This window comes from Tinamus guttatus, unplaced genomic scaffold (assembly GCF_059628265.1).
Source record: "Tinamus guttatus ecotype Peru unplaced genomic scaffold, ASM5962826v1 Tinamus_guttatus_pri_ptg000403l, whole genome shotgun sequence".
Taxonomy (NCBI): Eukaryota; Metazoa; Chordata; class Aves; order Tinamiformes; family Tinamidae; genus Tinamus; species Tinamus guttatus.
Genome location: NW_028288937.1, coordinates 685,318 through 699,671, shown reverse-complemented (window position 1 = coordinate 699,671; position 14,354 = coordinate 685,318). Strand labels below are relative to the sequence as shown.

Sequence of the window (14,354 nt, the reverse complement as noted above, 5' to 3'; positions counted from 1 at the left end):
CCATTCTGGGAGCTGCCTTGGCACAGGACACCGAGAAAGGCCCTGTCCCTGTCTCTGCATCAAAGAGTGGCACCAGCAGGAGAGGTTCACCTGCATGAGGAGCACACAGGGAGCAGCCCCATGGAGCTCAGAGCGGAACAGGGGTGCCCACAGCCCCACAGGCAGCTGTGGCCAGCACTGCCGCAGGCCATACAGCCACGCTCACCAAGATGGGGACGGATGGGGCTGCCCGGCACCCCGCGAGCCCCTCACTCTAAAAGGAGCCACCTACCTGCTCGTGCTTCACTTGCCTCCCACCCAGTAATCCTGAATCCCAGGTTATGTCCGAGTCCTCAGCACAGGGAAGAGGAAAGCAAGCATCTGCCTCAGTCCCTGGCACGTGCTGGTGGGCAGAACGCGCAGCTTAAACGCTAATGCTGAAGGAACATTATTCAAGGTTACAATACAAACTCAAAAACAAGGCCCCTTCCTGTCTCCACACCCGCCCACCCACCCTTGTCCCCTCCCAACAGTACAAACCCCATGAAAACTGTACAGGAGCCAAACTTTTATTCCTTAAAGAATTACATAAATACTGAGTTTAACACTTAGAAAAATAAAGTCATTTTTTTTCAAGGCTTCTTTTGTCTTTAACTTAAAAAAAGTTACAGTAGCTGCTCCTTCCCCTAAGGATTCAGCAGCTTCTCTCACTTGCTCACTCTCCCTCCAGGGACAGGGCTAGGTAGCAGAGCCACTTGCAGCAACTCCCCTGCCGGAGCAGGCACGCTCCAGCCCTCTTCCCCCAGCCCTGCCGTGCCGTGCTGTGCCTGCCCAGGTGTTGCAGCAGCCCCTCCATAGCCCGGGAAGGGCTGGGCCCCCCCAGTGCCCAGAGGGAGCACTGCCACCTGCCCGGTGGCTTGGTGCCCCATGGGCTCTTCGCTTTTGACACTTGTGTTGCTTCTCCACCTTATATCACACGGAAATTTAGGAAGCGCTGGCCAGAACTGCAGGGGGACGCGGGAGACGCTCGAATGCATCCTCCCCAGATATACGGAGACTGCACTGCTCGCAGTGTGGGCCGAGACAAGAGCGTGGGGCTGGGCTGGCTGCAGAGCGCACCGAAAGGGCTCTGGGGCATCCTGGTGGTGCCGGGCACCGCTTCGGCGGCGCGAAGGCGGCAGAGAGGGGTAGGCTGCACACCCGCCAGGCAGCCCGCCAAGGAGGCACCGAGGGCCAAGGCTCGCTGTAGTGCATACGAGGGGAACGAGGCCCCAGGCTGCAGGCAGCACCTGCCTGAGGAGTCCCCCACCTCTGTCCAGGGGGAGCGCGCGCGGGCTGAGCCCGACATGCACAGCAGGGCTGAGCGCCCCTTCCCAAACAAGCTGCTGCAGCCCGGACGTGTCACCCCTCCCAAAGGCACATTGCTGAGGCCTGCAGCACAGCCTTAGCCCATGCCGCTTTGGGCTGCAGCCTGCGGAACAGATATGGGCCTGAGGCAACTTGGAGCATCCCGAAGGATGCCAGAGCCTCCAAGTGGGAATGGCCCATGGGATTTATTTACAGCGCAGAGCACGCCCTCCTCATGAGGGACAAGTTTCTTTGGCTGGCATGAGAAAAGCGCAGCTATCGCAGCATCCAGATGCCCCCCAAGCCTGACCCCAGCACAGCTCCACCCTTGGTGTGGGTCCAGCAGCCCCACACATGTGGCCCATGTGTTTGGGGAGGGCTGGGGGGTGTGTGCATGCGTGTGTGTGTGTGTATGTGTGCATGTGTGGGTGAAGGAAACGTGAAAAGGCAACAATAAATAACTGGTGCAGTCTGTACGAGAAGGAATTGCTGCCAGCACCAGCGTTAACAGGCCAGGGACGGCGCAAGGCTGGCAGCAGAGGCCTCAGTCACTCTTGGTGCCATGTGAGGTGTCCAAATTGACCACCTGCAGCTCCGTCAGGCTGCTGCCACTGCTGCTCTGCTGCCCGATGACAGCCATCTAGGGAAGAGAAGGGAGGAAGGAGCACTGGGGCTGACATGCCCAACAGCCACGCACACGAGCAGCCAGGGTGGCACTGTCCCTCCCAGGTATCCCATTGAGGAGGGGGAAACTTCCATGCCCGGATGCGGGTGGGAGCCAGAAGCATTCCCAGGTCTCAGAGACCTGAGCACTCGCCCTACCCAAGCGCCCAGATCTGCTTGGATCTGCAAAGGATGTGCAGGCAGGGACGGAGCAGGGTCAACATTGCCCTGCGAGGGGGACAAGGACACGCTCCTCAGCAACCGCAAGCAGTGCTCTGCACCTACCTGATGAAGCTGCACAGCCGAGACCGGGATCTGAACGGTGCCCGAGGGAGCTGTCAGGAACACCTGGGGGACGCCACCTGCCAAAGACAGATCAAAAACAAGAGTTACGCTGTCCCCTAAGTAGTGCTCCCCTAGGGGTCCTTTCCTGAGCCTTTCCCCTGAGCTCTGTGAAGCTGCACAAGGAGGAAGGTGCCTGTTTGCATACACTAAGGCATTCCAGTTGAAAGCCACATGCGCCATTTTTCCAAACGCTGGGAGAAAGAGACTCAAGTCCCCAGTCCAAATGTTACCTGCATGGCCTCATTATGCTTCATCACAAGACACAACTTCACGTCCTTTCCAGAACAGCCAGCAAGGTTGCTTGAAGTTCCTTCCACCCCCAGCCCTGTATCACACCCACCCACTCTGGCCACCCTCACATCTTCACCAGCAAACAGCTCAAGCAATCTCTTGCACAGGAGAATGGCAAGGGATCTAAAAGAACATCTCAAACATCACCAAGCCATCACCATCGCCAAGCCCTGCTAGGCCCACTTTGCAGAAAACCCCTTGCAATAAACATGTAGCATTTGTATACATAGGGGAGCATCACTCCACACAGCTTACCCTGATCCTGGCTGTGGGACACCTGCATTGCTGAAGGCGCCTGTGAGAAAGCGTTGAGGACTGCCAGCCCACCATCCGCGAGGCCCGACGTGGGCGCGTACATCACCGCATGCGGGCTGGGGTACATCATGTGGCCACCCACGGTGGTTGGCACAGACGACGTCATGATGGTTGCTGGGAGGGTCACTGACACCAAGACACACATAAGCCACAGGAAAGGAGTGCTCCCCTCGCACACCCACTCAGCATCTCCCCCTCAGGATGAGAGGAAGGAAAGGCACAGTAGCCAAATATCCCAGGATCTAATTCAAACCACGGTATGTGTCTCTTAACAAAAGCTTTGATAAAGCTGTTGAGTCGGGTTCAGACCACATCTGGGCACTTGAACTTGCACTTTGCTGACAGAACTGTCCCCTGCACTTAGTCTCGAGCAGACATGCCCCTAACACAAGGCTACTTTGGTTGGCCCTAAGAAACAGGGAAGCCATGGGAACTGGGCAGACTACAGTAACCTGTAGTACTGTTCCCCAGATACACGCTGCAAGTAAGAGCAGGTGACAGATATGGAGAGCTTCCCCATATCAGGTGTCCTACCCACAGCAACATCTAGCTAGGCATAGCATCCCCGGGGCAACAGAAATACTGTGTGTCCAGGCACATTAATTTGGGGATAAACATCACCAAGAAAGCTGTCAGAAAGGTCAGCTAGAATTGGGCTGGGAAGAGGGGCGGGCAGGGAGCAGATAAAAGGTCAATGGTCACTGGAGGCTGCTATCAGCAGCAGTTGGGAAGGAAGGAGATGATTGCAAAGCACTGATTACCTGTTCCGCTGGAAGAGGTCTGGGTAAGGTCAGTGCTGCTGTCACTGGAGGGGGACATCTGCTGCGGTGCCTGGTGCACCTGTATCGCCTGGACTGGGACCTGCTGAGCCATCGTGCCACCTGGGGAGAGAAAGCAGCCCTTGAGCCTGCATACCAAGGCAGGTGCTCTGGGCCTGTGCATGGGATGCAGAGTCACCCCTTTACACCCCCCCAGTCCCAATCAGGCCACACAGAGCCCTGTAGCCTGCACTGGCAAAGGGTAGCCAAGGGCAGCACGTGGCAGAAACAAGGCCCATCCCCAAAAACCTGCTCTTTGCTGGGACACAGCAGCCAAGGAGGGGCTGGCTGCCCTGCAGGACTCTTCCCTGGAAAGGTCACTGCAGTGCTTGGTCAACTCCCAGGAACAATTCAGGGATATATGGGACCTCCTCACCTTTGCCAGACTCACCAGGGCACAGCACAGACCCTGGCATTCCAGAAGGAGAGGAGCGGCATGGGGCTCCAGCACCAAGCAGAACAGAACTTTGCTGTTAGCCAGCAAAGATCAGGCAGGAGCATCACAAAAACTGCGACAGCACAAACGCACAGGCCAGCAAGGCCCTACAACCTCCACATTCAGGTTCTGTCTCCAGAGAGAACAAGGGACGCGAGAGAGCAGAGACAAGGGCACCTCACTCAGGCTGGGCATCTGCCCACACACCAAGCCAGAGACACACAGTCGTGATCCTCACAGCTCCCAAGGATTGCAACGGAAACGCAGCCCCTCTTGTGCAGGGCCACACTGCCCACCTGCTTCTTGAAGGACTTCAGGAAAGCCCACAGGCCAGCAGACTCGTCGCCTCAGGCGAGAACATGCAGGACATGGGAAAGTGTCTCATGGCACCCATGTCACAGCTTCTCCCACAAAGGGGAGCCTAGCACTGTGCTCTAAATCTGAAACTGGGAATACACCGAGCCCTAGCATCTGGATGGCCCCGCCTTGGCACGACAAGGAATTCCTTCAGAGCAAAATGCACACAAGACAGCATGATGACACCTTCCCTTCCAGCACTCTGGGTCTCTCCTAAACCACCTCCTCCACTGTGGTTCATCAACTGACAACAAATCTGTGTCTGACAACAAGGGCAGCTGCTCAGAGCCAAATGCCCTCACACAACCAATATTCCGAGAGCATCTGAGCCCCCATGGGCTCCCTCCGTCACTTCTCCCAGCAGCACAGCTCAACTGATGGTATGACTCCACCAGCAAGCACATCTCCTTGACTTTCAGACCCAGGGTAAAATCTGGGGGCAGAAGATGGACAACCTGCTGCTCCCTTTCATCTGCATCCTCTAGAAAGCTGCTCCTGCCTTCCCAGCTCTCCCTCTAGCCCACAGCCAGGGACTCCTTGCGCTCTCCTCCATAGTTCTGTCTCTGCTGGGATCAGCTCTCTAGCCGGGGCCTGGCACCCTCCCCAGGGGCACCTCCATACCCCCACCTTAAGCAAGGGGATGAGAAGCGAGTGCTGACCTGTCAGCGACACGATCTGCCCTCCAGCTCTGGCGGGGAAGCGGAAGACTGTCTGCTGTGCCTGCTGCAGCTGTCCAGCCGTACCCGCAACTGCCTGGCCCTGCTGCTGGCTGGAAAGAGCCAGGGAGTGCGGCTGTAACTGAGTGAGAGGAATGGTAGGGGTCCCTGGAGGAAGGGAAGCACCTGCCGAAAGGAGGGAGAAAGAAAGGCTTTGTCACCAGCAGCTCTTTTCACTCTCTCCCGGCTCCTTGGTGCTGTTCTGCGACCCCAGCTCAGCTCCCTGCCATCATGCCATTCCCAGCAACAGGGCCAGCTAACAGTGCCCTGGGGGAAACAATCCCTACACATTCATTTTCCAGCCTCTGGCTCGGCTGGGCTCAAGCAAGAGAGCCCAGCTTTGCTCTACGGCAGCAGCCACTCTACCTCCACCAGCCAGTCGGTCTCCTCTCCTGGGAGGCGCAGCAACGCGCTCTGGGCAACGCGATAGATGGACACAGTCCTCAGCCCTGAGGCCCACTGACCTGACATGAGGGTGAAGCCAGTTGGTATCTGCATGAGGCCCCCTGATGTCACTGCGCTGGCTCCGGTAGTCTTCAGCACTGTTCCATTGGCACTGGTGACAGCATTGGGGCTGAGGCTGGCAGACACAGGCGCCAGGTAATTAGTGATGGGAAACGAGGGGCCACTGCTGACCTGCATGGAGGTCGATGTGGTTGGAGCTGTCTGGATGGTGGACGTCGTCCCTGGCAGGTTGGTGACTGTGAATGCTGGCTTCAGCGTGTCCTATGGGGTGAGACAAGATGGTGAGAACTCAGCCCAGGCCCTTGGTCCACTCAACAGCTGCCCACATGGCCAAGCTAGACTCTGTAGGTAGAAATTCTTTCCCAAACCACACACATAGCCCGCTTCAAGCACACAGAGCAGATAGGAGTCTCTTGAGCAAACATGAGGAGACTGTGCCCAATAACACAAGCACCAGTAGAGCTGGAGACAGCTCAGTGTCAACCTTGGATGCAAGCCCAGGCCTGCATGGGTCCCCTGAGAAACCTCCTTGCAAGATATCACAGAACAACCCAAGAGCAACCCTTTCGCTCCCCAGGCACCCAGGAGTCCCCTTGCACTGTCAGAAGGAACAACTGCTTTTTGGCCCCAAGAAGGCAAGAGCAATCCTTGCAGGAAAAGGCTCAAAGGCAAACACATGGGCTCCTGTCAGGAAAACACAGCCACTTCTCTTAGAGCAGGAAACACATGGCTAAAAGCAAACCAAGAACTGTCTCTTAAGGGCAGCAGTGAGCTGCACATGGAAAGGGACTGAGCCCAATCCCAAGCACCAGGGACACCAGCAAGGCCCAAAATGCAGCCTTGACTCCTGCTTTAGCAGGCTCCAGGCAGTGCCTCCCAACAGCTCCAGGAGTTAAGGAGAAGGCAGAACATGGACAAGAGCAAGCACTCGGCCCACCAGCAGGACACAGGCATGATGCAAGTGCTTCCACGGGATCCCACACATTAGTTACAGCCAGCTATCGCCCCACACAGTCACACTGCAGCTAACGTTCCTCCACACTCTGTCTTGAATACTCAGGGTCCGCTGAGCCCCTGTCCCATCCCGCTCAGCTAGCCTGAATTGCCAAGACCTTGCTCCACCATCCATCGCAGGAGCACGGACCACAAGGACCGTCTGTCCCCACGCCTCGGCACAGCCACCAGCAAGCCTGGGAAGGGTTAAGGCCACCGTGCTCCCACCCCTACCCGCTGCAGACTGGTGGGCCCATCTCTCCCACGTGCTACGCCTTGTTCCCAGCTTGTCAAGCTGCCAGGAACGAGGAATTCACAGCTCAACGAACAGCTAAAAAAGGGAAGGCAGCCCATTTTGGACAGGGAGAGCCAATCCTGGGCACCCAGCCCTGCCCCAGGGAAGGAGGAGAGCAGAGCCCCTCCACCTTGGCACCACAGTCCCCACAGTCTGAATTAGAAAAGGCACATGATAAAGGAGCAGGGCTAGGCAGATGCACTTTCCATGAGCTCAACTGCACCCTCCCACTAACCCATACAGGACACAGAGGCTGTGGGAATCCTCCCCACCCAGGTGACAGGGTACCTAAGGCAGGACACACGTTGCCAGCTGGGAAGGCCAGGCAACCTCATCTCCACACTCTGCCCCGCAGCGGAGCGCCCTGCGACAGAATCCCCAGTCAGTCATGGCTCCCAGTGTCCCCCCGACACAACATCCTCCCAGGGAGGAAAGAGGCATCCCAAAAGATCCATGGAGATCCACCTACTTGGTGCATCACCAGGACTCCCTGCAGACACGATAGCAAACCCTAGCAGGGTCATGAAAGCAGAGCTGCTCAGGCAGAAAGCTTCAACAACTGCCCACTCCACACTGCCGCAGGTTCCTCCCACCTCTGCCGAGTCCCTCTTGGGCTGCACTGACAGCTCTCAGTACAGAAGGGGACGCAGATCAACCCACGGGCTCAAGACCCCATTGCCTCCCCCCCGCAGCCAGTCTGGGGCACGAGGAGCCCTGAACACCAAGCCAAGCTCCCCACCAGTTTTTGAAGACTAGGCCACATGCACAAAGGCAGCTGTCAACAGGATCTAGGCCTCTGCACCAAGACCATGGGACATTCCCAGCTGGGATCACCCAGAGATCCACAGGCAATCCTGAGGCAGCAGAGCAACCCTGAAGGCCCTCCCCTTGCCGAGCCATCTGCACATCAACCCACCCCACTCCAGAGCTCACTGCAAGCTCTGGTTTGCAGACCAAGGCCAAGGAGGGATGCAATGCAACCAGGGGAGATGTCTATATCCATCCCACAGACCCACTGCACCACAAATGCTCATGGAGGGGACCAGGGGGCACAGCCCAGGCCCTGCAGCAGGGCCCCCAGGCAGGTCCTCTCTCCATGAGCAGGGTGATCCTGCTCCAGCACCGTGGCTCCCAAGGGCTGCCTGGGATGATACCGATCAGCATGGCCCAGACCCACCAGCCAACATCATTACCTTGGCTCTACCTCCCGCCTCGTGCTGCAGGAAGCCCCACCTCCCTGCCATCCCAAACAGATCATCAGAGCAGGGCTTTTACTCCAGTCCTGAGCTCTTGAGCTCTCTCCAAAATCCCCTCGCAAATATAGCGGTGTTAAGGGATCGCTTGTGGTGCTGCTTCCTTTGGGCACTTCAAAAGACACAGGGGTCAGAGCCCAACATCTCTGCTATCAGGGCACAGCTGCTCTTTGTAGCACAGCATCACCCAGCTGCAACACCTGCAGTCCAGATGATTAATTCCCTGCCACCTTGTCAAACACAGCACCCATAGCCTTGCCCCACAGCCCATTTGTCCCTCAAGAGGAATATAAGCTGCCCAGCAGTCTGCCCACAGGCTCCTTCTGTCCTTACAGGGCTTTTTGGTCTGTCTCAACGGGGCTGATGTCCATGGGAACACCAAGCCAGGCTCCTAGCCTCACAGCAACCACAGGGCTCTTCCAGCCCCACACCAAGTGCTGGCCACATCCCCAAGGTGTGATCACACATGCCACAGCAGCTCCCACACAGCCCACAGGTCCAGAGAGGGAGCCCAGAGGGCATCAAGCAGGGCCTGTCTCAGAAAGCAGCTGGAGAGCAGCCATGCCCACAAGATCTCCTGTGCAGACGAGCTGCCCCAAGAGCACCTTTCCTTGGGGGTCAATTGGCAACGCTGCCAGGGAGGTTTTAAGAGCCAGCTTGCAGACCAACCACGCCAGGGACAGGCCAGCTTCTGTAGCAAGCCCTTCCCGCACCTCCAGGTTACACCCAGCACAGAGAGGTTACACCTCATCACAAGATGCACAGAGGGCTCATTTGCCTTTCCTTCCAGAGAAGTCCATAGCCCCAAGTGCTTACGAACAAGAGCTGCCACCGATTGCAGATGCACATGGCAGCATCTCTGCAGCACCAAAAACAACACCCAGGGGTACGTTTAGCATACTGGCAGCACAGGGAATCAAACACTTTGCTTCAGGTTTAGGGGCCACTGCATGGCAAAGGTGCTGCTGTGCCTACATGGAGCACAATGCCAACCAGAGGAACTGCAGCTCACAGAACAGTTCCTCTGCAAAAAGTCCAATACCCAGCCCATGAGCACCAGTCCAGCAGAGCTGCAGCAACTCGCAGCACCCCAGCTGCATCCCACCCAGCACCCAGCTCATGCCAGCCTTGTGGTGCCAGCACCCACAGGCCAAAGCACCAGGCTGCAAAGTGCGGACAAGGCAGACAGATTTGCCATAGGACCAGTACATGTGGATGCAAGGACACCCAAAACCCCTGTACCAAAGCATGACAGCTATTATCCCAAGCCAAAAGGGGCCAGTGGCCAGCTCAGCACCAGCAGGCACCTCCACAGCATCCAGGGCAAAGGCCCACAAGTGACATGGCCAGGCAAGAGTCGGCGCCTGCAGGGACATCAGGCAGGGAGCAGAAATGTTCCGTCCAGCCAAATGTTTCCATTCCCCATGTCCTCCCTGCCCCCTTCCAAAACAGCACCAAAGCAAGAGACAGCTGCAGCTTATAAGGAATGTGAGGGGCCCTGCCAGGGACTCTGCTGAGGGAAACCAGGCCTTATAAGGCCATGGAGGCAGAATCAAATTTTTATCAATGAGTGCAAGAGCATGGAGACGCCCAGGCAGAGATAACGGCGCCGGGAGCTGCCCAGGGGGTGGGCTGCAGGGGAGCCCTGCTGCAAAAGCCACCTGCCACCCACCTCCCTGCCTCCCTGGATCACTGCCAGGCGAGTCCAGGAGCCAGCCCCAGGAGGACACAGCAAGCTCTCTGAAGTCGCTGCTGAATAGGAGCTCGATCCTTGGTCTTCCAAGGTCTGGAGATTTCAGGGCTCTCAGCTGTGGCCCGCAGCACCCCAGGGTGCCCGGCCACGCTCCTGGGTGCAGGACCATTACCTTGGTCTCCCCACTGCTGTCTGACTCCGACACCTGGTAGGTGAGGTCCGTCTCCTCAAAGCCTGTGGCGCTCATGCGTTGGTCGGTAGTGGGATCTGAGCGCGGCGGTGAGTCCGGGGAGTTGAGACACGTCTGAATCAGTGCTTTCCCTGTCTCACTGGTGATCATGGGCTGCAGCTTCCGTGTGGCAAAGGTGTACACATGGCCCGTCTCGCTGGCCACCAGCAGCAGCACTTGGGTGCCCGTCAGCGTGGAAAGCTCATAGGCCTGTCAGAGCACAAGGGGGGAACCAGGAGTCACGGAGAGCTGGGACACATAGGCCCACAAGACATGAGATCCCAACACACCACCGTACTCCTGTTAGTGCCCACGCCAGCTCTGGTCCCCCAGTTGCCACACAGGAAAGCGTCATGCCCTGCGGGTTGATGGAACTCATAGTGAGTTCCCAGCACCCTTAGCACACCCTCGGAGGAGGTGTATGCCAAGGGATGGCAGGAAGAGCCTCCTCCAGCTACTCCCAGGAGGGCAGAGGCTGCTCCGATCCCGAGCATCCCACCCGCTCCCCAGGCGCATCCAGAGACCCCCTGCTCGTATCTCTGCGTGGACGGGACGCTGTTGCGGCGCGCGCGCTGCCCGGCCCAGCACGAGCAGCGGCACGGGGCTCCCGCGGGCCTGCAGAGCTGCCCCGCGCCCGGCCGGGGCGCAGTCCCGCCTGGCAGGGATGCGGCCCCACACGAGGATGCTCCCAGGAGCCGCGGGGCCGGCAACGTGCGCGGGGCCGTTAACACCAGCGGCCCCCTCCATGCACCGGCGGCACCGTCGCAAACGCCAGGCCCGGGGACATCCAGAGGCGCATCCTGAAGCGGCGCGGGGGTCGGGGAAGCCCCCCGCCCTTGCCCGGACACCCCCTCCCAGCGGCGGCGGCTCCGGGCCCGGCCCCCGGGAGCGGGCGGGAAGGCGCCGCCGTTTCCGGGCCGGTCCCCGGCGCCCGGCCCGGCCCGGGCCGCACCTTCTTCATGATGCCGGTCTTCCTCTTGCTGAAGGTGGTGTAGCGCCGCAGCTTGTTGTCGATGAACTCCATCTTTATCTTCACGCGGCCGCGCGTCTTCTTGCCGGGCTTGGCGCCGCTCACGGCGCCGCCGCCGCCGCCGCTGTACGCGGCCGCCCCCGCCGCCGCTCCCGCCGCAGCTGCCGCCGCCGCCGCCGGCCCCGCCGCCGCCTCGGCCAGGCCGCGCTTCACGCCGCGCCGCTCGCCGCCCAGCTCCTCGTCCTCGGCCGACTCCGAGTCGCCCTCGCTGCCGCTGTAGAGCGCGTCGCGCTCGAGGCGCCCGCCGGGCGGCCCCGCCGCCGCCCCGCCGCCGTTCGCCCCACGAGGCAGCGGCGAGCGGCCCAGGGGCGAGCCGCGGGCGAGCGCGGCGGCGCCGTTGCCGGCCTGGCTCGGCAGCATCGCGGCGGCGGGCGGCGCGGCTCGCGTCGGGTCGGGCCGGGTCAGGCCGGCCCCGCCATGGCCCCGCTCCGCGCTCACGGCCCCGCTGCGCCGCCGCCCCCCCCGCGCCGCGCCGCCCCCATATAAAGCGAGACAATGTTGCCTTTTATGGACAAGGCGCTCCTTATATGGGGAGAGCCGGCGCCCCGCCGGGCCGCGCCCCGCCATTGGCCGCCGGCGGTCGAGCGGCGGCGCCTATTGGCCCCCGCTCGGCCGGTGATTTGCATACGCGCTCGCGTCACCGCCGCCGTAGCGCGTTCTCTTAAAGGCGCCGCGCCGGGAAACGGAGCCGGGAAGCGCTCTGGAAACGCCCCCGCGCGCACGTGACCCCGCGGGGGCGCGCGCAGCGGCGGGGCCGCGCTCCCGGCGCCGGGCGGGCTGTGCCCGGGCCAGCAAGGACACGGCGGGGACGGGCCCCGCGCGCGGGGGGCAAAAGCTCCTCGGAGCAAGAGCAGCGCGAGGCCGGAGAACAAGGGCTCCCCTCCGCCGCCCCCGTGGTGCCGCCCAGGCACCTCACCCGGCGCCGTGTGGCACCCTCGTGCCTGGCGCAGCAGACGGGCAACACGTGCCGCCCGCTTGCACAGCTGCCTCCCGCTCCCCGGGGCCAGGGCAGAGCCCGACCCCTTCCCCGTCCGCCCGCCGCGCTCCTCCGCTGAGCGCACATGCCATTTATAGCTGCCCGCGGGGACTCACATGCCTCCCATCACATGCGCCCGCCGCTCGCCTTTCCAGCCGAGCACGGGTTGCTGCACCTAGCCCAGGTGAGCCTGGGTGGTTCCGAGCCCCGCAGCGGGTCCGTAAGCTGCTGTACGTGCCCCCACTCTTCCCCCAGGCCGGGGAGGCCTCCTCTTACACGTGGCATAAGGGGCTGTGGAGGTTGGCGCTGCCTCTCCTCTCGCTGCCATCATTTCCTGCCCAGCCCGGTCTTGGGGATGCTCTCTGAGCTGCTTGGCCTGTTGGTGCTCCTGGTGAGAGCCACGTGTCCATCCGCCTCCGAGCTTCTCGGGGAAGCAGACCTCTCTGAAGGGCAGAGTCTGCCCCTCGGCAGTCCCAGTTCTCCTATCAGCACAGGTGGCTGTGGCAGGGTCGCTGCATTTCGCCACTGTGCTGTGCCCAAAGTTCATATATGGGTGAGGAAACGTGGATCTGGATGTCCTCACGGGGTGCAACCCCCCTGCATGTCCCCTCCTTTCCTCCTCTTGTCTCCCTGGCACCAGCAAAGCTGAATTTTGCCACCAAAGGCAGTGGCTTTGCTTGTGGTGTAACTAGTTCTTCCCCAGTCCCTCTCCCAGGTTTCTCCCAGACACCAACAGCCCCTTGACATGGATATCACCCCTACAGCTGACTACACCCACCGGGAGGAGGCGAGTCCCAGCTCCTGCAGGCTGCTGCCCTCTCAGACAGCATCTCTCCCTCAGCATCCCCAGGCCACTCCATGTTTTAGAAGAGCCATATTCCCTCGGCACCTCTCTCCGCCACTATGGAAATGTGAAGACCCTTTCTCCCCTCCCCCCTTTTCTTTTCTGGAGTTTTCTTCTCTTTTGGACCAGGGGAACATGGGATTAGTTTTGAGGAGAGATTTTGCTTTTAAATCAGCAGAGGAGCTTCTCTGGCCACAGCACACAACTACTAGGGACAAGCCACTCCCAGCACAGGCTACGTCCCACCCTCAACAGGCAAAACCTCCCAGTACCTGAGCAGGGCAAGCGGAGCCAAACGTGATCCATCAACACATCCAGGTGCTGCAGCGGGGAAGTAGGCCTAGAGTCTACTCAAGGAATCCACTTCAATGATAAAACCAAAAATAAGGCCATAACGTGTGTCTAAGGTGAATTCAGGAGAGAGATGGAAATAAGACTGAGATCTACCTACAAAGTGGCTCAAAGCAAAAGCAAAGGCCTGTGCCTTGGCTTAAATGCTTGGGCCATGGGCAGAGTGTGGGGGTCCCAGGTGAAGCTGCTCAAGGTAATTAAGTTCCATTAGAGCATCCCCAGAGCCCTGGGGCATCTGTGGAAGAGCTATGGGGCACTGGGTGAAAGCCAAGTCAACAAGATGAGGTGCTTCTTCCTGCTTTATGGTACATCTATGCATTGCCCCAGGTGCTATGGGTGCCCAAAGCATGAAAGCACCTGAAGGATAACTGTGGCAAGAGACATCATTGAGGGCTACCCATGTTAAATCTTGCGCTTCTCCTTAAATGCTCATTTGGGCCCTGTGTTTTGGTGGGCCCATCAGTGGGCTTGTTTCCTGCTCCTGCCGTGCTGCTCTTCTTGGCCCTGGGTGCTGCAAATGCCACCCTGGCTGCCACCCTTCCTCCTTATTTTTGAAGGCGTCAGTGCTTCAGTTTCATCTGAAACGGTTGCATTTCCCACCACCCCATCCCCCTGCAACTGTGTCCCTGTCTCCTAGAGGGCTGCGAATGGGGTGCGCTGGTTTCCTGTTCCCCACGTAGCTAGGCCTGCCTTTGCTCAGACAGCTGTTTCCAATTAGTTTGCCCAACACGTGTGCTGTCCCCAAGGACACAGCATATTTTTTTCATGACATCACTCGCAAGAATACGTGCTCCCACCAGTGCCGAATCTCTCCACCCCAGAGGCCAGGGGTTCACCTTAGCGCTGGTGCCCTCCCTGCTTCAGGGCTTCCCTGCAGCCCGCAGATCTGATGCCTCCCGTGGGATTCACCCTCTGTGGCCGTGTTGCCTTTGCTCCCAAGAAGCAGAACCACAAGGCA

General features: G+C 59.7%; 1 protein-coding gene across 3 annotated transcripts; it reads right to left on the bottom strand.

The window, feature by feature from the left end:
• Positions 1 to 534: 534 nt before the first annotated feature.
• Positions 535 to 11,585, bottom strand: SRF (serum response factor). 3 transcript variants are annotated; one of them, XM_088531275.1, is made up of 8 exons: positions 11,148 to 11,585; positions 10,139 to 10,405; positions 5,732 to 5,993; positions 5,211 to 5,393; positions 3,702 to 3,821; positions 2,881 to 3,109; positions 2,275 to 2,351; positions 535 to 1,966 (listed from the first exon to the last, which is right to left on the bottom strand). In XM_088531275.1, exons 1-8 carry the CDS (start codon positions 11,583 to 11,585, stop codon positions 1,875 to 1,877), a joined length of 1,668 nt encoding a protein of 555 aa, XP_088387401.1. In that variant the 3' UTR covers positions 535 to 1,874. The 3 variants fall into 3 exon arrangements, with proteins under 3 accessions (XP_088387401.1, XP_088387399.1, XP_088387400.1); XM_088531273.1 differs by having other exon boundaries at positions 2,881 to 3,066; XM_088531274.1 differs by lacking the exon at positions 5,211 to 5,393 and having other exon boundaries at positions 2,881 to 3,066.
• Between the last annotated feature and the right edge of the window lie 2,769 nt (positions 11,586 to 14,354).

Coding starts and splice junctions, on each gene's coding strand:
- SRF (XM_088531275.1), bottom strand. CDS start 11,585: ATGCTGCCGAGCCAGGCCGGCAACGGCGCCGCCGCGCTCGCCCGCGGC. Junction 5,994..10,138: donor ACAGCAGTGGGGAGACCAAG/GTAATGGTCCTG, acceptor CTCACCCCATAG/GACACGCTGAAGCCAGCATT. Junction 3,822..5,210: donor GCAGATCGTGTCGCTGACAG/GTCAGCACTCGC, acceptor TTCTCTCCCCAG/GTGGCACGATGGCTCAGCAG.